At 47.8% G+C, this 20,052-nt stretch overlaps 1 protein-coding gene across 1 annotated transcript in view; it reads right to left on the bottom strand.

The window, feature by feature from the left end:
- ACAP3 (ArfGAP with coiled-coil, ankyrin repeat and PH domains 3) overlaps positions 1-14,806 on the bottom strand; it is a 67,120-nt gene extending 52,314 nt beyond the window's left edge. The window contains exon 1 of the mRNA XM_041419846.1: positions 14,706-14,806. Within this exon, the coding sequence (XP_041275780.1) occupies positions 14,706-14,752 (47 nt within the window). The 5' untranslated portion in view covers positions 14,753-14,806. The remainder of the gene's footprint in view (positions 1-14,705) is intronic.
- Positions 14,807-20,052: the final 5,246 nt, after the last annotated feature.

Below are 20,052 nucleotides of genomic sequence, written 5' to 3'. Positions count from 1 at the left end.
AAGCGACCTTGGTGGCATCGGCGTCCCCACAGGGCTGGAGCAGCTCCAGCAGCTTTTGTTGAGACTTCCCCCAGCACCAAATGCTCTTTATTTCTTTTTATTTTTGCTCTTTTTTATCTCCCTCCCTGGAGCTGGAGCCTCAGGGCTGGCTTTGTTGGGGGCTGAAAGGCTTTTCCTGCCAGGCCCTGCCCCGTCCCAGCTGGTGGCACTCGGGTGACGAGTGACAGTCTGGCACCCGACCAGAGGCGCCAGGTGGATCTTGCTGTGCCACAAAAATGGGACTTTTTCCAGGGCCACAAAAATGGGATTTTCTACAGTGCCACAAAACTGGGATTCTTTTACAGTGCCACAAAAATGGGACTTTTTCCAGCGCCACCAAACTGAGATTTCTTTTCCAGTGCCACAAAAATGGGATTTTTTTTCAGTGCCACAAAAATGGATTTTTTTTTTCCCAGTGCCACAGAAACTGAGATTTTTTTTTTCCAGTGCCACAAAAATGGGATTCTTTTACAGTGCCACAAAACTGGGATTTTCTACAGTGCCACAAAACTGGGACTTTTTCCAGTGCCAAAACACTGAGATTTTTTCCCAGTGCCACAAAACTGGGATTCTTTTACAGTGCCACAAAACTGGGATTTTTTTTCCAGTGCCACAAAACTGGGACTTTTTCCAGTGCCATAAAACTGAGATTTTTTTTTTTTCCAGTGCCACAAAACTGGGATTTTTTTTCCAGTGCCACAAAACTGGGATTTTTTTTCCAGTGCCACAAAACTGGGATTTTTTTTCCAGTGCCACAAAACTGGGATTTTTTTTCCAGTGCCACAAAACTGGGATTTTTTCCAGTGCCACGAAAATGGGATTTTCTACAGTGCCACAAAACTGGGATTCTTTTACAGTGCCACAAAACTGAGATTTTTTTTTTTTCCAGTGCCACAAAACTGGGATTTTTTCCAGTGCCACGAAAATGGGATTTTCTACAGTGCCACAAAACTGGGATTCTTTTACAGTGCCACAAAACTGAGATTTTTTTTTTTTCCAGTGCCACAAAACTGGGATTTTTTCCAGTGCCACAAAACTGCGATTTTTTTTTTTTTTTTGTTTTGCAGTGCCACAAAAATGGGATTTTTTTTTCCCAGTGCCCCAAAACTGGGATTTTTTGCATGCCACAAAACTGGGATTTTTTTTTTTCCAGTGCCCCAAAACTGGGATTCTTTTCCCAGTGCCTCAAAACTGGGATTTTTTTTCCCAGTGCCACAACCCTTTCCTAAAAGGCTGGGAGTTTATGGGGCTGCTGGGGGAGCATGACTGAAAGTCCTGGAACCACTCACCCCTAATTCTGATTTATTCCTCTCAGGGGCTGGGCACAGTCCCACTTTCCAGGGGAATGTGGAATTCATCCCCACGTGCACAATCAGTGTCTCGGTGCTCCAGCTTTGGGAAAGGACATTTTGGAGAGGATTTTCACCAGCCCCACGTGCTTTGGCTGCTCTCTCTCCCCTTTCCTCCTTTTCCTTTTCCCCTTCCCCTTTTCCCCACATTTCCCCCATTCCCAGATTTCCTGCTGCCTGTCACATCCCTCTGAGGTCCTCAATCCCCTCTGCAGGATGAGCATCCCTGCCCTGCTCTGCATTCCCAGAAAAAGCCAAATTTCAGATTTCAAATTTCAAATTTCATCAGGAGGAAACAGGGGTCAGGGTCTGGAGGAAAATGAAAGCATCCTGTGTGTGGGGTGAGGGCAGAACAAACCCATCCCAAAAGGATCAGAGTTTATGCCTGGGGGAATGAGCCCCAGACACCACCCAAACCTTACTTATTTACTATATAATATTTAACTCTATAATATATTTCTACATTATCATTATATATTATAATTACTTGTATTTATTCCTCTCAAGGGTTGGGTATTTTTCATACAGCTCCATTTTCAAGCTCCCATTTTTCAAGCTCCAGCTTCCCTGACACTTCTCCTGAGGGATCAGGGCTGTGGTGATGGGGCTGTGGAATTCATTCCCATGTGAAAAATCAGTCTCGGTGCTCCAGCTTTGGGAAAGGATATTTTGGAGGGAATTTTCAATCAGTTTCTGTCTCAGAGCTCCAGCTTTGGGAAAGGACATTTTAGAGGGAATTTTCAATCAGTGTCTCGGTGTTCCAGCTTTGGAAAGGACGTTTTAGAGGGAATTTTCAATCAGTGTCTCGGTGTTCCAGCTTTGGAAAGGACGTTTTAGAGGGAATTTTCAATCAGTGTCTCGGTGTTCCAGCTTTGGAAAGGACGTTTTAGAGGGAATTTTCAATCAGTGTCTCGGTGTTCCAGCTTTGGAAAGGACGTTTTAGAGGGAATTTTCAATCAGTGTCTCGGTGTTCCAGCTTTGGAAAGGACGTTTTAGAGGGAATTTTCAATCAGTGTCTCGGTGTTCCAGCTTTGGAAAGGACGTTTTAGAGGGAATTTTCAATCAGTGTCTCGGTGTTCCAGCTTTGGAAAGGACGTTTTAGAGGGAATTTTCAATCAGTGTCTCGGTGTTCCAGCTTTGGAAAGGACGTTTTAGAGGGAATTTTCAATCAGTGTCTCGGTGTTCCAGCTTTGGAAAGGACGTTTTAGAGGGAATTTTCAATCAGTGTCTCGGTGTTCCAGCTTTGGAAAGGACGTTTTAGAGGGAATTTTCAATCAGTGTCTCGGTGTTCCAGCTTTGGAAAGGACGTTTTAGAGGGAATTTTCAATCAGTGTCTCGGTGTTCCAGCTTTGGAAAGGACGTTTTAGAGGGAATTTTCAATCAGTGTCTCGGTGTTCCAGCTTTGGAAAGGACGTTTTAGAGGGAATTTTCAATCAGTGTCTCGGTGTTCCAGCTTTGGAAAGGACGTTTTAGAGGGAATTTTCAATCAGTGTCTCGGTGTTCCAGCTTTGGAAAGGACGTTTTAGAGGGAATTTTCAATCAGTGTCTCGGTGTTCCAGCTTTGGAAAGGACGTTTTAGAGGGAATTTTCAATCAGTGTCTCGGTGTTCCAGCTTTGGAAAGGACGTTTTAGAGGGAATTTTCAATCAGTGTCTCGGTGTTCCAGCTTTGGAAAGGACGTTTTAGAGGGAATTTTCAATCAGTGTCTCGGTGTTCCAGCTTTGGAAAGGACGTTTTAGAGGGAATTTTCAATCAGTGTCTCGGTGTTCCAGCTTTGGAAAGGACGTTTTAGAGGGAATTTTCAATCAGTGTCTCGGTGTTCCAGCTTTGGAAAGGACGTTTTAGAGGGAATTTTCAATCAGTGTCTCGGTGTTCCAGCTTTGGAAAGGACGTTTTAGAGGGAATTTTCAATCAGTGTCTCGGTGTTCCAGCTTTGGAAAGGACGTTTTAGAGGGAATTTTCAATCAGTGTCTCGGTGTTCCAGCTTTGGAAAGGACGTTTTAGAGGGAATTTTCAATCAGTGTCTCGGTGTTCCAGCTTTGGAAAGGACGTTTTAGAGGGAATTTTCAATCAGTGTCTCGGTGCTCCAGCTCTGGGAAAGGACATTTTGGAGGGGATTTTCACCAGCCTCACGAGGTTTGTGTGCCCTGTGACAGGCCGTGTGCTGGACTGTCACATCCCTCTGAGATCCTCAATCCCCTCTGCAGGATGAGCATCCCTGTCCTGCTGCATCCCTGCACTCCCAGGCTCACAGGAAATTGAGGAATTCCCCTCAGGGTGCTGAGCTGAGGGTGAAGGAAGGGGAATCATCTGGAGGAAGCAGGGATGAGGCTCTGGAGGAAAATGAAAGCATGCTCTGTGCTGGGAGAAGAACAAAGCCGGCCTTGTAGGACCCGGGGCTGAGCTGAGAACTCCAGCAGCAGATCCAGGAGCAGAGCAGGACCCAGCCCTGCGGGATGCCCGGATTTCCATCCTCCACATTTCAGCTGAAAACCTCACTCCTGGATTTCCTGTGCACCCCTCCATCCACCTCCTGAGCTGAGATGAAAGCCCACAAGCCTGGCTGTGACATCTTCCCATCCCATCCCACCCAAGCCCGGCGTTTTCCAGGCTCCCAGCCCTGCTCAGGAGCTGGCACCATCCCACGTTTTATCTCCCAGCTCAGATGAGTCAGTGGCACACCAAGAGCTTCGCCTCCTTCCAAACTCCCCGGCTCAATCTGGCTCGGATTCCACTCTGGGAATAAAAGGCAGGATGTCCCTCCGCAAAAAAAAAAAAATGTCACTTTGCTGCCACTGCCGGCCCCCGAATGCCAGGTGGGCAGAGCTGGAAATCTGGGAATGGGGGAAGGTGGGGAAAGGGGAAAAAGGGAAAAGAAAGGAGGAAAAGAGAGGGAAAAGGAGAAGGGGGAAAGGTAAAAGGAAATCTGGGAATGGGGGAAAGGGGGGAAAGGGGAAAAAGGGAAAAGAAAGGAGGAAAAGAGAGGGAAAAGGAGAAGGGGGAAAGGTAAAAGGAAATCTGGGAATGGGGGAAAGGGGGGAAAGGGGAAAAAGGGAAAAGAAAGGAGGAAAAGAGAGGGAAAAGGAGAAGGGAGAAAGGAAAAAGGAAATCGGGGAATGGGGGAAAGTGGGGAAAGGGGAAAAAGGGAAAGGAAAGGAGGAAAAGAGAGGGAAAAGGAGAAGGGGGAAAGGAAAAAGGAAATCTGGGAATGGGGAAGGTGGGGAAAGGTGGGGAAGGGGAAAGAAAGGGAGAGAAGGGGAGAGGAAATGAGGGAGAGAAGAGGGAAGTGAAGGGTGGAGAAATGTGGGAAAGGAAAAGGGAAGGGAAAGGAAGGGAGGGAAGGGGAGAGGAAAGGAGGAGAAGAGGAAAAAGGAGGAAGAATGGAAGGAAATGAAGGGAAGGGAAAGGAAGGGAAGGGAAGGGAAGGGAAGGGAAGGGAAGGGAAGGGAAGGGAGAAGGAGGAAGGAAGAAAGAAAAAATAAAAAGGAAAAGAAGAGAGGAAAAGAGAAAGGAAAGGAAAAAGGAAAAAAGAAAAAACAAAGGAAAGGCAGCGGGGCCTCCTGCTCGGTCAGTGGCGTTTCTGCCACGCTGGGCACAAACCCTGCCTCCCTGCCCAAATCTGGGTTTAACAGAGAACAAAGGGGAACTCCCTGCTCCGGGCCGAGCCCTGGGAAGCAGCAGTGTGTCCCTGAGCTGGAATGGAGCAGCAGCAAGGACAGGGCTTGGAGGGCTGCTCCTCAGGGGATCCCTGCATCCCCCAGCTCTGCCAGGCGGGCAGCAGCCTGGGCACGCTTCCCCAGAGCCTGGCACAAGCCCTGGGGGCTGAGGAAAGCCTCACCCCCGGTGGGCAGGGCTTCTATTCCCTTTTTATTAAACATCCTGTGAGTTTATCCTGAGATTCCAAGCCCTGGAAGCTCATCTGTGCTCACCAGTGCTGGCAGCAGCAGCATTTCCCAAGGGAATGGCAATGATGGAGCAGCCTGGGGATGCAGGAAGGACCCTGCACAACTCCTGGGTGCTGAGGAAAGCCTCACCCCGGGTGGGCAGGGCTTTTATTCACTTTTTATTAAACATCCTGTGAGTTTATCCTGAGATTCCAAGCCCTGGAAGCTCATCTGTGCTCACACACACAGTGCTGGGAGCAGCAGCATTTCCCAAAGGGAATGGCAATGATGGAGCAGCCTGGGGATGCAGGGAAGGATCCTGCACAAGCCCTGGGTGCTGAGGAAAGCCTCACCCCGGGTGGGCAGGGCTTTTATTCACTTTTTATTAAACATCCTGTGAGTTTATCCTGAGATTCCAAGCCCTGGAAGCTCATCTGTGCTCACCAGTGCTGGGAGCAGCAGCATTTCCCAAAGGGAATGGCAATGATGGAGAGAGCTGGAGCAGCCTGGGGATGCAGGAAGGACCCTGCACAGCTCCTGGGTGCTGAGGAAAGCCTCACCCCGGGCGGGCAGGGCTTTTATTCACTTTTTATTAAACATCCCGTGAGTTTATCCTGAGATTCCAAGCCCTGGAAGCTCATCTGTGCTCACCAGTGCTGGGAGCAGCAGCATTTCCCAAAGGGAATGGCAATGATGGAGAGAGCTGGAGCAGCCTGGGGATGCAGGAAGGACCCTGCACAGCTCCTGGGTGCTGAGGAAAGCCTCACCCCGGGCGGGCAGGGCTTTTATTCACTTTTTATTAAACATCCCGTGAGTTTATCCTGAGATTCCAAGCCCTGGAAGCTCATCTGTGCTCACCAGTGCTGGGAGCAGCAGCATTTCCCAAAGGGAATGGCAATGATGGAGCACCCCGGGGATGCAGGGAAGGATCCTGCACAAGCCCTGGGTGCTAAGGAAAGCCTCAACCCGGGTGTGCAGGGCTTTTATTCCCTTTTCATTAAACATCCTCTGAGTTTATCCCAACCATTCCAAGCCCTGGAAGCTCATCTGTGCTCACCAGTGCTGGGAGCAGCAGCATTTCCCAAAAGGATGGAAATGATGGAGCAGCCTGAGGATGCAGGAAGGATCCTGACCAAGCACTGGGTGCTGAGGCAAGCCAGGGCTTTTATTCCCTTTTTATTAAACATCCTGTGAATTTATCCCAACTTTCCAAGCCCTGGAAGCTCATCTGTGCTCACCAGTGCTGGGAGCAGCAGCATTTCCCAAGGGAATGGCAATGATGGAGTGAGCTGGGGCAGCCTGGGGATGCAGGGAAGGATCCTGCACAACTCCTGGCTGCTAAGGAAAGCCTCACCCCTGGGTGTGCAGGGCTTTTATTCCCTTTTTATTAAACATCCTCTGAGTTTATCCCAAAGGGAATGGCAATGATGGAGTGAGCTGGAGCAGCCTGGGGATGCAGGAAGGATCCTGAACAAGCCCTGGGTGCTGAGGAAAGCCTCACCCCGGGTGGGCAGGGCTTTTATTCACTTTTTATTAAACATCCTGTGAGTTTATCCTGAGATTCCAAGCCCTGGAAGCTCATCTGTGCTCACACACACAGTGCTTTGAGCAGCAGCATTTCCCAAGGGAATGGCAATGATGGAGCAGCCTGGGGATGCAGGAAGGATTCTCCCAGTCCCTGATATGATATAATCTGTTTAGACAGTGCCACTCCATGCTTATTTAAGGACTGAGTGAGCACTTGGCTCTGGGAGGTGCCACCCGTGAGCTGGGCCATCAGCCCTGTGTCATAATGAATATCTATAAATATTGCTAGATAATAAATAAAAATCTGTATTGGTATTTATTCATTTTGGTATTTATTATTTAAACTAATAATTCTATGCTTATAGTAAATATAAAATTTGTAATAAATATAATATTGGATAAAATATGCATATGTTATATTTATGTTATATTCCATATAATATTTATATTCTGTGTCTTTAGAATTAATCTAATATTAGTTCATCTTTATATAGTATATTTTATATATTTTATATTAATTTCTATTTTAATGTCTGTATAATTGATATAATATTAATTCATATTTATAATTCATATCATTCATAATAAATATAATCTATTTTAATATGGGCTTTTCACAAATTAATCCCCAAATTCACCTCCAATTAATCCTTCCCTTCACTCCAAATTCACCCTCAATTCACCTCAAATTCACCTCCAATTAATCCCCAAATTCACCCTCAATTCATCCCAAATTCACTCCAAATTCACCCTCAATTCACCTCCACTTAATCCCCAAATTCACCCTCAATTCATCCCAAATTCCCCCTCAATTCACCCCAAATTCACTCCAAATTCACCCACAATTCACCTCCACTTCATCCCCAAATTCACCCCAAATTCACCCCAAATTCACCCCAAATTCACCCCCACAGCCTGGGATTTAGGAATGCAATTAATTCCTTAATTAATTACAAGGAACACAACTCCACCACCCTCCAGGCAGGAAATTCTGCCCCTCAAATTCTCGCCCGTTCCAAGATTTTAACTCTGCATTGCCCCAAAGAAGGAAAATCAGCTTCAAGGCATAAAAACCTCATTTTTCCCACGTTCCCTCCTCCCTCCAAGCCTGGAATTGCCATCAAAAAGGAACAAATTCTCCCTTCTTTTCCCCACAGCAACTCTGAATTCTGCTTTTTTCTCACCTCCTCTCCTCCACCCTCATTCCTGGAGCAAAGCTCTACCTGAGACAAAGCCCAGCAACCCCTGAGTGGAACAAACAAATGCCTGGAATCCCAATCCAGCCCCGAGAGAGAGGAGCAAACAAGAAAAAAAAATTTAAAAAGGAAAAAAAAACACCCCTCAAGCTCCCAGAAACATTTTGTCCTGTCCCCAAAATCCAGCCAGACTTGGACTCCACGCCCCTTTCAAGGGCTCTTTTCTTTATTCCAGATAACCAAGTTCCCCCAGCCAGCAGAAGCTTGGTTTAATTTTAAGCAAAACCAGAAAAAAATCATTTTTTTATATAAAATAATTCATCTTGTGGCTGAAATGTCATAGTTATGAAAGCAGGATTTAAAGGGGCCAGTGCTAAAGAAATTTGAATTTCATTCCTTCCTCCACTTCAGGAGCTTTCCAGTTTCAGGTTGGTTTTGGGCTCAGGAATTGAATTTGGGTTAAAGATTTTGTAGTTTTTAACTAGGTATTTTAGAGAATTAGAACTGTTATAAATCCTCAAAAATTATAAATAATAATATTCTGGGAAGACCCCAAATATCTCCATGAGAAAACCCCAAATATCCCTGTGGGAAAACCCCAAATATCTCTACAAAGACCCCAAATAGCTCCTTATAAATAACCCAAATATCTCTTTATGACGACTCCAAATATCCCTGTGGGAAAAACCCAAATATTTTTTATGAAGACCCCAAATATCTCTTTATGAAGACCCCAAATATCCCTGTAGGAAGATCCCAAATATCTCTTTAAGAAGACCCCAAATATGTCTTTATCAAGATCCCAAATATCCCCAAATATCTGTGTGGGAAAACCCCAAATATCTCTTTATCAAAACCCCAAATATCCCTGTGGGAAAACCCCGAATATCTTTTTATAAATACCCCAAATATCTCTTTATCAAGACCCCGAATATCTGTGTGGGAAAACCCCAAATACTTCTGTGGAAGACCCTAAATATCTCCTTATGAAGACTCCAAATATCCCCAAATATCCCTGTGGGAAAACCCCAAATATCTCTTTATAAATAACCCAAATATTTCTTTATAAAGACCCCAAATATCTGTGTGGGAAAACCCCAAATATCTCTTTATAAATAACCCAAATATTTCTTTATAAAGACCCCAAATATCTCTTTATCAAGACCCCAAATATCCCCAAATATCTGTGTGGGAAAATCCCAAATATCTCTTAATAAATAACCCAAATATTTCTTTATAAAGACCCCAAATATCTGTGTGGGAAAACCCCAAATATCTCTTTATAAATAACCCAAATATTTCTTTATAAAGACCCCAAATATCTCTTTATCAAGACCCCAAATATCTCTTTACAAAGACCCCAAATATCTTTTTATAAATACCAGAAATATTTCTTTATAAAGACCCCAAATATCTCATTATAAAGACCCCAGTTATCCCTGTGGGAAGACCCCAAATCTAAAACAGATAAACTAAAATAGATAAATGTATATTTTCAGCTAATAAACAGAAAATAATTTATTATTTTATATAATAAATTATTATATATTTTATATATAATTTTTATGTAATTTTATATAATAAATTATTATTATATAAATCTGTTTAGAGAAGCAGGAAATAAATTAGTTTCTGATTTTGAAGCAGTGCTGTGACAAACTCGGGGACAGCTGCAGCCACCCCAAACCCCAAAATCCCAAATCCCAAATCCCTCCTGCAGCTCAGGTTACAGCTCCCAGCCTTCCTGCCCAAAATAATCCAGGGCAAAAACCTCTCCAAAATTCAGCTGTTCCCTGCTAAGCCCTGACACCAAACTGGTGCTTCATTCCCTCCACCATGAGCAGCATTTTTATATATAAATAATACCTTATAACAAAAAAAAAACCAAAACCAACAACAACCCAGCACTGAAATATATAGATAAATAAAAATAAATATAAGTCTAAATATACCTATAAATATACCTATAAATATAAATATAAATATACCTATAAATATAAATATGTTTGCATAAAGAAATACACATTATATAAATATATAAAATATGTATAAATAAATATACCAGTGGTAGGGGGGAAGAGGTGGATAAATCCTAATGGCAGGGAAAAAAAGGGGAAAAAAAAGCTGGATAAATCCTAATGACAGACCAAAAAAAGGGGAAAAAAAGCTGGATAAATCCTAATGAGAGGTGAAAAAAGGGGAAAAAATAAAGATTGATAAATCCTGACAACAGACCAAAAAAAAGGGAAATAAAGGTGGATGAATCCTAATGGCAGGTGAAAAAAAGGGAAAAAATAAAGGTGGATAAATCCTAATGAGAGGTGAAAAAAAGGGAAAAAATAAAGGTTGATGAATCCTGACAACAGACCAAAAAAAAGAGAAATAAAGGTGGATGAATCCTAATGGCAGGTGAAAAAAAAGGGAAAAAATAAAGGTGGATAAATCCCAACGGATGCTAAGTGAGCAGAGGACTGATTAAATTGGATTTCTCCGTGGATTTAAGAATTCCCCACAAATCCATTCCCACAAAAAAAGCGTTCCTAGATTTCCCAAACTCCTGGTGGGAGATAAAATCACTTTATCTGAGAGGTGCAGGAACGGGTCCTGCCAGCTCATTAAATTGTTGACTGGAACTGCGGGCACACCCCAAAAACGCCTGCCAGGAGCCAGCCTCACCTGCCAAACAGGTGAGATACACCTAAACCAGGGAGCTAAAACTTTTAAAAAGTCTAATTTCCTTTTAGGAACTGGAATTGATCAGCTGGGAAGGGATGAGGTGGATTTAAAATGGAGTTGGGGGTGATTGTTAATTATTAGATGTTAATTATCAGGTGTTTGTTCTACAAGATGCCTTCTAGAAATCAGCCTCACCTGCCAAGCTGCTGAGACACAGCTAAACCAGGGAGATAAAACATTAAAAAAGTCAAATTTCCTTTTAGGAACTGGAATTGATCAGCTGGGAAGGGATGAGGTGGATTTGACATCAGGATTTCTCAATATCTGAGGTGTCAAGTCTCAAAAATTCAACTTGGTTCCTTTTTTTTCCCCTCTAACCTCAGGATTTCTCAACATTTGAGGTGTCAAGTGTGAAGATTTCAGTTCTTTTTCCTTCTAACATCAGGACTTCTCAATATTCAAGTGGTAAACTCTGAATAATCCAACTTGGTTCTTCTTTTTCCCTCTAACACCAGGATTTCTCAATATTCAAAGTATAAATTCTGAATATTTCAAATTGGTTCCCTTCTTCCCTCCTAACACCAGCATTTCTCAATATTTGAGATGCAAAATCTCAGTAATTTAACTTGGTTCTTTTTTCCCTCTGGTATCAGGACTCCTCAATATCCACGGTGTAAATTCTGAATAACTCAATGAATTTTTTCCTTCTAACACCAGGATTTCTCAATATTTGAGATGTAAATTCTAAATATTTCAGCTTGGTTCCTTTCTTCCCTCCTAACACCAGCATTTCTCAATATTTGAAATATAAATTCTAAATATTTCAGCTTGGTTCCTTTCTTCCCTCCTAACACCTGGATTTCTCAATATTTGAGGTGCAAAATCTCAGTAATTTAACTTGGTTCTTTTTTCCCTATGATATCAGGACTCCTCAATATCCACGGTGTAAATTCTGAATAACTCAATGAATTTTTTCCTTCTAACACCAGGATTTCTCAATATTTGAGATGTAAATTCTAAATATTTCAGCTTGGTTCCTTTCTTCCCTCCTAACACCCGCATTTCTCAATATTTGAGATGTAAATTCTAAATATTTCCACTTGGTTCCTTTCTTCCCTCCTAACACCAGGATTTCTCAATACCTGAGGTGCTCATAACTTAAATATTCCAAGCTGATTTCCCCAGCCCAAGCTCGTGTTCTCCCTCTCACAGACATTCTGTGTCTGGCCACGGGGGAAGCAGTTCATAATTCCAGCCTTAAAAAAAAGTGCTTTTGATAAAAATCCAAGGCAGGGCTCTGAGAGCTGTTTTGTTTTTTGTGGACAGAGCAGAATGATGTCGCCTGAATGCTAAAAAACTTGGCCTGGAGCCCACGCACACACTGAAAATGGGTAAAATAAATAAATGAACAGATCAATCGGGGGCTGACGTCAGCAGGAAAGAGTCACTGCCATGTGGGACAGACACGGGGACAGCGAGGGCACAGCGCTGGCTCGGGGCCAGCCAGCAGCTCACGGGCTCTGCGGCACAGGGGGGACAAAAAATGGGAATAACGGTGGGGAAAGGATGAGGACAGGGGGGAAAATGGGAATAAAGGGGGGGAAATGCTAGTGATGGGGGAAAAAACGGGAATAAAGGTGGGGAAAGGCTGAGGACAGGGGGAAAAATGGGAATAAAGGCGGGGAAATGCTAGTGATGGGGGAAAAAACGGGAATAAAGGTGGGGAAAGGCTGAGGACAGGGGGAAAAATGGGAATAAAGGCGGGGAAATGCTAGTGATGGGGGAAAAAACGGGAATAAAGGTGGGGAAAGGCTGAGGACAGGGGGAAAAATGGGAATAAAGGCGGGGAAATGCTAGTGATGGGGGAAAAAACGGGAATAAAGGTGGGGAAATGCTAGTGATGGGGGAAAAAACGGGAATAAAGGTGGGGAAAGGCTGAGGACAGGGGGGAAAATGGGAATAAAGGTGGGGAAATGCTAATGACAGGCCAAAAAATGGGAATAAAGGGGGGGAAATGCTAATGATAGGGGGAAAAATGGGAATAACGGTGGGGAAAGGCTGAGGATAGGGGGGAAAATGGGAATAAAGGTGGGGAAATGCTAATGACAGGCCAAAAAATGGGAATAAAGGGGGGGAAATGCTAATGATAGGGGGAAAAATGGGAATAAACTTGGGGAATTGCTAGTGATAGGTGAAAAAAAGGGAATAAAGGTGGGGAAATGCTAATGACAGGCCAAAAATGGGAATAAAGGTGGGGAAATGCTAGTGATAGGTGGAAAAAAGGGAATAAAGGTGGGTAAATCCTAATGATAGGTGGAAAAAAGGGGAATAAAGGTGGGTAAATCCTAATGATAGGTGGAAAAAAGGGAATAAAGGTGGGTAAATGCTAATGACAGGCAAAAAAAAAGGGAAATAAAGGTGGGCAAATCCTAATGATAGGGGGAAAAAGGTGGATAAATCCTAATGATAGAGGAAGAAAGGTGGATAAATCCAAATGGCAGGTGAAAAAACCAGGGAAATAAAGGTGGATACATCCTAATGACAGGCCAAAAGAATGGGAAAAAAGGTGGATAGATCCTAATGATAGGAGGAAAAAAGGTGGATAAATCCTAATGACAGGCCAAAAGAATTGGAAAAAAGGTGGATAAATCCTAATTATAGGTGAAAAAAGAGGAAATAAAGGCGGATAAATCCTAATGACAGGCCAAAAGAATGGGAAAAAAGGTGGATAGATCCTAATTATAGGTGAAAAAAGAGGAAATAAAGGCGGATAAATCCTAATGATAGGGGGGAAAAAGGTGGATAAATCCAAATGACAGGTAAAAAAAAAGTGGATAAATCTTAATTATAGGCTAAAAAAAGGAGGAAAAAGGTGGATAAATCCTAATTACAGGTTCAAAAAAGGCAAATAAAGGTGAATAAACCCTACTGGATAAATCCCACTGGGTGCTAAGTGAGCAGAGGGCTGCTGCAAGCATTTCCTGCCCAGCTCCATGAATAAGCCCCGCGATGCCAGGATGCCGGAGCTGGGACGAGCAGGGTGAACCCCGGCCACGGCAGGACCCTCCGCACTGCTTTGACCTCCACGAGCACACACAAACCCACCACAAAACGCCAATTTGGCAGCGGAGCTCTTCTGCACGGAGCCCGCGGTACGAGCGTTTCTAGAAATGCAGAAATGCAGAAATGCAGAAAACCATCGCGCGGCTCGGAATCCACCTCTGAACGCTCCTCCGACAAAACGGGTTTTGTGATCTGGATTTTTTTTTCTTTTTTTTCTTGCGGTAAACAAAAAAACAAAAAAGATTCCGAGCAGGAACAAGACGAAACATCTGCAGGAAGCAGCGGCAGCCCCAGGAGCTTCCCCCGCGCAGGCAGGCAGGCAGCCCCAGCCGCTCCCGCAGGCTTTTGTCTGCATTTCGCTGATGCACACAGCGCTGCGGGATCCCTGCCCTGCCCCGAGCACATCCCGGCACATCCCGGCACACGGCAGCCGGGATGCTCCGGGCACAATGGAGCGGCAGCTGCCGGCTCCTTCCCCCCCAGCCCCGCAGCGGCCTGATGTGGCTGCGAGCACAGCCAAGCCGGAGCCTTTGTTGTCACAGCCCGCATTCCTCCAAGACCGCTTAAAAAAATAAATAAATAAATAAATAAAAAATCATCCGAGAGACGGAGATGTGAGCGCATGGAAAATGAGCGCGTTCCCCAGCGGGCGGCTCCGAGCAGCGCCGCCCGGCCGAGCCCCGCGGGGGATGCGCGCTCCCGGCGGGCTCCGGAGCCCCGAGAACGCCGCGGTGTTCGTGTGCCGGGCGCGGCGGGGCGCGGAGGGATGCGGGGCACGCGGCAGGGATTCGCGGGGAACGGGAGGGATGCGGGCACGGAGGGCAGCGCCTGCGGCCCGAGGCATCGCCGGCTGAGCGCGCCGGGCCCCGGCTCCGGCCCTTCCCGGGCCCGGGCGCGGCCCTGCCCGTCCTCCCGTTCGCCCCGCACGGCCCCGAGCCGTTCCCGAGGCGGCCGCGGCGCTCCTGCGCTTACCGGAACCGGGGCGAGTCCTTGATGCACTCCTCGAACTCCACCGTCATCCTGCCGGCTCGGGCTCGGCCGCGCTGCGCTCAGCGGAGGAAGCGCATCGCCCGCCGGCTGCGAGACGCGCGGGCAGCGCCCGCCCCCCGCACCGGCCCGCCTCCCGCGGCACGGCCGCCGAACCGGGGACGGCACCGGGAACGGCACCGGGAACAGCCCAGCCTCCCCCGGAACCGGGAACGGCACCGGGAATAGCACCGGGAACAGCCCAGCCTCCCGCGGCACGGCCGCCGAACCGGGAACGGCACCGGGAATAGCACCGGGAACAGCCCAGCCTCCCGCAGCACGGCCACCGAACCGGGGACGGCACCGGGACCGGCACCGGGAACGGCACCGCCCCGAGCCGTTCCCGAGGCGGCCGCGGCGCTCCTGCGCTTACCGGAACCGGGGCGAGTCCTTGATGCACTCCTCGAACTCCACCGTCATCCTGCCGGCTCGGGCTCGGCCGCGCTGCGCTCAGCGGAGGAAGCGCATCGCCCGCCGGCTGCGAGACGCGCGGGCAGCGCCCGCCCCCCGCACCGGCCCGCCTCCCGCGGCACGGCCGCCGAACCGGGGACGGCACCGGGAACGGCACCGGGAACAGCCCCGCCTCCCGCGGCACGGCCGCCGAACCGGGGACGGCACCGGGAACGGCACCGGGAACGGCACCGGGAACGGCACCGGGAACAGCCCAGCCTCCCGCGGCACGGCCGCCGAACCGGGGACGGCACCGGGAACGGCACCGGGAATAGCCGCGGGTACAGCCCAGCCTCCCCCGGAACCGGGAACAGCACCGGGAATAGCACCGGGAACAGCCCAGCCTCCCGCGGCACCGCCGCCGAACCGGGAACGGCACCGGGAATAGCACCGGGTACAGCCCAGCCTCCCGCGGCACCGCCACCGAACCGGGGACGGCACCGGGAATAGCACCGGGTACAGCCCAGCCTCCCACGGAACCGGGAACACCACCGGGAATAGCACCGGGAACAGCCCAGCCTCCCACGGAACCGGGTACGGCACCGGGCCCAGCCCAGCCCCGGTACGGACCGGCCCGCCTCCCGGCACCGACACGGCACTGACACAGAACGGGCCCGCCTCCCGCAGTACCGGGTACAACCCCCGGTCCGGCCCTGCCACGGCTCCGATCCGCCTCCCGCAGCACCGAGAGAGAACCGGGAACAGCGCAGAGACACGGACAGAACCGGACCGCCTCCGGACACCGGCCACGGCACGGACACGGCACGGACACGGACATGACCCCTCCTGCACACCGGACACGGCACGGACACAGCCCTGATCCCTCCATACACCGGACACAGCCCTGACCCCTCCATACACCGGACACAGCCCTGACCCTCTGTGCACACCGGACACAGCCCTGACCCCCTGTGCACACGGACACAGCCCTGACCCCCCCTCCCGCACACCGGACACAGCCCTGACCCTCTGTGCACACCGGACACAGCCCCGACCCCCCTCCATGCACCGGACACAGCCCTGACCCCCTGTGCACACCGGACACAGCCCTGACCCCCCTCCCGCACACCGGACACAGCCCTGACCCCTCCAGCCCCCCCGGCTGTGCTGGGTGGGTGACACGGGCACGTCCCCGTCCCCTGTCCCCAGCCCCACGGGCTCTGCCAGGCTGGGAAGGAGCTCGGAGATGCCCGGAGTCCCCAGCCTTGGGGGGAGCTTTAAGCTCGGCTCAGCACCCCCAAAGCGCAGCACCAGAGGCACCCTGGGCACCTCCAGGGCTGGGGACCCCTCTGCCTCCCTGGGCAGCCATTCCAGAGCTGAGCACCCCAAGGTTTCAGTGTCTGATGGGAATCTCCCCTGCCTCAGTTTCCTCTCCTCCTCTCACCGTGGGAACGGCAGAAGGGATGAGACCCCACCTGAAGGGCCCCTGTGAAGTGCTGAGGCTCCCCGAGCCTGCTCTTCTCGAGCCTGACCCAACCCAGCTCCCTCAGCTGTTCCTCAAAAGTCATCTTCAGCCCTTTGAGAGCCTCGCTGGCCTCCCCTGGACGTGCTCCAACCCCTCAGTGTCCTTTTCAGAGTGAAATCATCGACTCCAACTCCACCTTGGCACCCAGACCTGGCACTGAGTGCCACACCCTTAAAAACCTGCCGGGATGGGGACTCCAGCACCTCCCTGGACAGCTCATTCCAAACCCTTTCCATGAAGAAAACGTTGCCTCTTCCTGGTATTTGGGTGAGGGTGAGGCTCAGAAGACACTCAGGACAGGAGTGGCTCAGGGCTGAGCTGGCTGTGACACCAGCTCGGGTGGATGGTGACAACCTCAGGGCCAGCTGGTCACACCAGGGAGGAATTTTTTACCATGAGGGTGTTAAAACAGCGTCAAAGATTGTTGGATTATGCTTTTTTTTCTGACCCGGAGATGGGGTAACTGGAAGATGTTTTAAAAACTTCTATTTTTGGTCTCACGTGAAGGGTGAGACAATACAGATGTTATAATTCTCTGCAAATCTATTTCCCACATTAGATTGTCCAGAGAGTTTTGGCTGGAAATATTCCTATCCCTGGAAACATTCAAGGTCAGGGTGAGCAAACTGGCCTGGTGGAAGGTGACCCTGCTATGGCAGAGGGTTGGAATAGCTGGATTTCAGCTTTCCAATCCAAACCATTCCATGATTTCCAGGCAGGATTTCCAGAATTTCAACTTTCCAATCCAAACCAGGCAGGATTTCTGGAACAGTTGAATTTCAGCTTTCCAATCCAAAGCATTCCAGGATTTCCAGGCAGGATTTCCAGAATTTCAGCTTTCCAATCCAAACCAGGCAGGATTTCTGGAACAGTTGAATTTCAGCTTTCCAATCCAAACCAGGCAGGATTTCTGGAACAGTTGAATTTCAGCTTTCCAATCCAAACCAGGCAGGATTTCTGGAACAGTTGAATTTCAGCTTTCCAATCCAAACCAGGCAGGATTTCTGGAACAGTTGAATTTCAGCTTTCCAATCCAAACCAGGCAGGATTTCTGGAACAGTTGAATTTCAGCTTTCCAATCCAAACCAGGCAGGATTTCTGGAACAGTTGAATTTCAGCTTTCCAATCCAAACCAGGCAGGATTTCTGGAACAGTTGAATTTCAGCTTTCCAATCCAAATCATGCCATGATTTCCAGGCAGGATTTTCAGGCAGGAAGAACAACCCCAATCCAATGGTAAAATTCCATAACCAGCAGCAGGATTGGCACCAATCCTGTCCCTCCTTAATCCACTTTTTAATTTTCCATGGGCAGTGGATTTGCTGCTGCCAGCATCCAGGAGATAAATCTTCAGGAATCCCCCGGGGAAGGAGCACATCTGGATTTGTGGGTCCAGCCGAACTGAATTCCATTGCCACAGGACAGGCAGCGAAATGTGGTGTGGCTAATTGAGGTTAATTAATCCCGATCTTCCACCCACCCAGCACCACAGACACAGCAGCAGCAACCACATCGTTCACTGATGGTTTTAAATGAACTTTCTGTGAACTCAGAGGAGGGCCTGATGTGGAAATCCCACGTTTGAAGAAAATCCTACGTCTAAACTAAAGCCACGAGTGAAACAAGAGGGCCAGGGGGCCCTGGCAGATGTCACAGGGAGACCTCACCCAGCCACGGACAGGAACACTGAGGAAATGAAGTGAAATTTGATGTTTAATGCCATTTTTGCACACAAATTGCACCAAAATTCACCTCCAGACCAGGCTGTTGTTTCTATCGGAACTGAGAGAAAGGCTTGAAGTGGAAATCCCATGTTTGAAGAAAATCCTACATAATAAAGACCTAAACTGAAGCCAAGAGTGAAACAAGAGCCCCAAGTGTGTCTGAATCCATGGAAGGTGTCACAGGGAGACCTCACCCAGCCACGGACAGGAACACTGAGGAAATGAAGTGAAATTTGATGTTTAATGCCATTTTTGCACACAAATTGCACCAAAATTCACCTCCAGACCAGGCTGTCGTTTCCATCTGAGTTCCCAGAAGTGAAATGAGGTGAAATTTGATGTTTAATGCCATTTTTGCACACAAATTGCACCAAAATTCACCTCCAGACCAGGCTGTCGTTTCCATCTGAGTTCCCAGAAGTGAAATGAGGTGAAATTTGATGTTTAATGCCATTTTTGTACACAAATTACAGCCAAAATTCACCTCTAGACCAGGCTCTTGTACCCAGACCTTGATTTGTTGGCCACAGCCACGAGTGAGAGCAAAAATGTGAATTATTTAAGGGTTATCAGAGGCTGGAGTGTTCTGAGGAATTCAGGAATTAGTCCTGGCAAACACCTGGGCCCAGGAGAAGGGGTGAGGTGAGCACTTGTTCTTTCTGTTTTGTGAGGTTTCACAGAGGTCAAACCAACCCAAGGCTCCTTTTCCAGTGATGCCTTTTTGTGCTGCCTAAAAACAGAGGCCAGACAAAATTAAGAGAATAAAAAGCAGTTCTATTTATTGAAGGGCCTTCAGGTACATTTAGGGCAGATGAAGCCCCCCCAAAAAATGGACAACAAATCACAGGTTTTCATATTTTTATGTTTGGTTCATCTGCATATTGGGGGTGAATCTCCCAATTATAGCTTCAGGTAATGAAGGAATTTACCCCAAATTTTCTTGCCCCCCCAACTCATTTTTGTTTAACTTTTTTTTGGGTCCTGAGGCAGTGAGGTGTCCATGATTCCCAGGCCTAGAGAGGAATTGTTGTGTCTGAAAATAAAATGTGAAGACAGCAGCTCACACTGTACATGGAATTTAGAGTTCTGCACTACAGAACTGCAAATATATTAAAAATACAGAAGTTAAAATCCAAAGGCATCACCGGCAGGGATGGAAGTGAGCAGCTCCTGCCTGCACAAGGATTAGAAATCCCCCTCCTCTCCAGGGCTGAGAGTCATCACTTTTTTTCATTCCAGCATGGTGTGTGGCCTGGAAGCTGCCTGGGTTTTGCCATTCAAAACAGATCTCAGACTTGCATGAGGGGAATTTTTCTCTCCAGGGATTTTTCTCTTCCTCTCCTTGCTTCACCAGTGAGTTGGGTGCCTGTTTGTGCTGGTTTGAGGTTCTTGCCCATCCAGATATTGCAGTTCAGTGTTTTAGAAAGGAGTTTTAAACACAGATTACAGGCATTGGGAACATCTGCAGCCTTTGTGTTTTACCATTTTCTTGGTTTATTTTTGTCCCTGGAACTGTTATTTCCTCTCAGCTGTTATTTACACATCTTTCCAGGCTGAACTGGATGGTTTGGGATTGCCTGGAACGCCCGTGCTGGCAGGATTTGGCTTGGAAGGGACCTTAAAAATCACTCAGTTCCCACCCCTGCCACCATCC

Source organism: Onychostruthus taczanowskii, unplaced genomic scaffold, assembly GCF_017590055.1.
Source record: "Onychostruthus taczanowskii isolate IOZ18803 unplaced genomic scaffold, ASM1759005v1 scaffold61, whole genome shotgun sequence".
In the NCBI taxonomy this organism is placed as follows: Eukaryota; Metazoa; Chordata; class Aves; order Passeriformes; family Passeridae; genus Onychostruthus; species Onychostruthus taczanowskii.
This window is presented reverse-complemented; position numbering and strand designations above follow the sequence as displayed.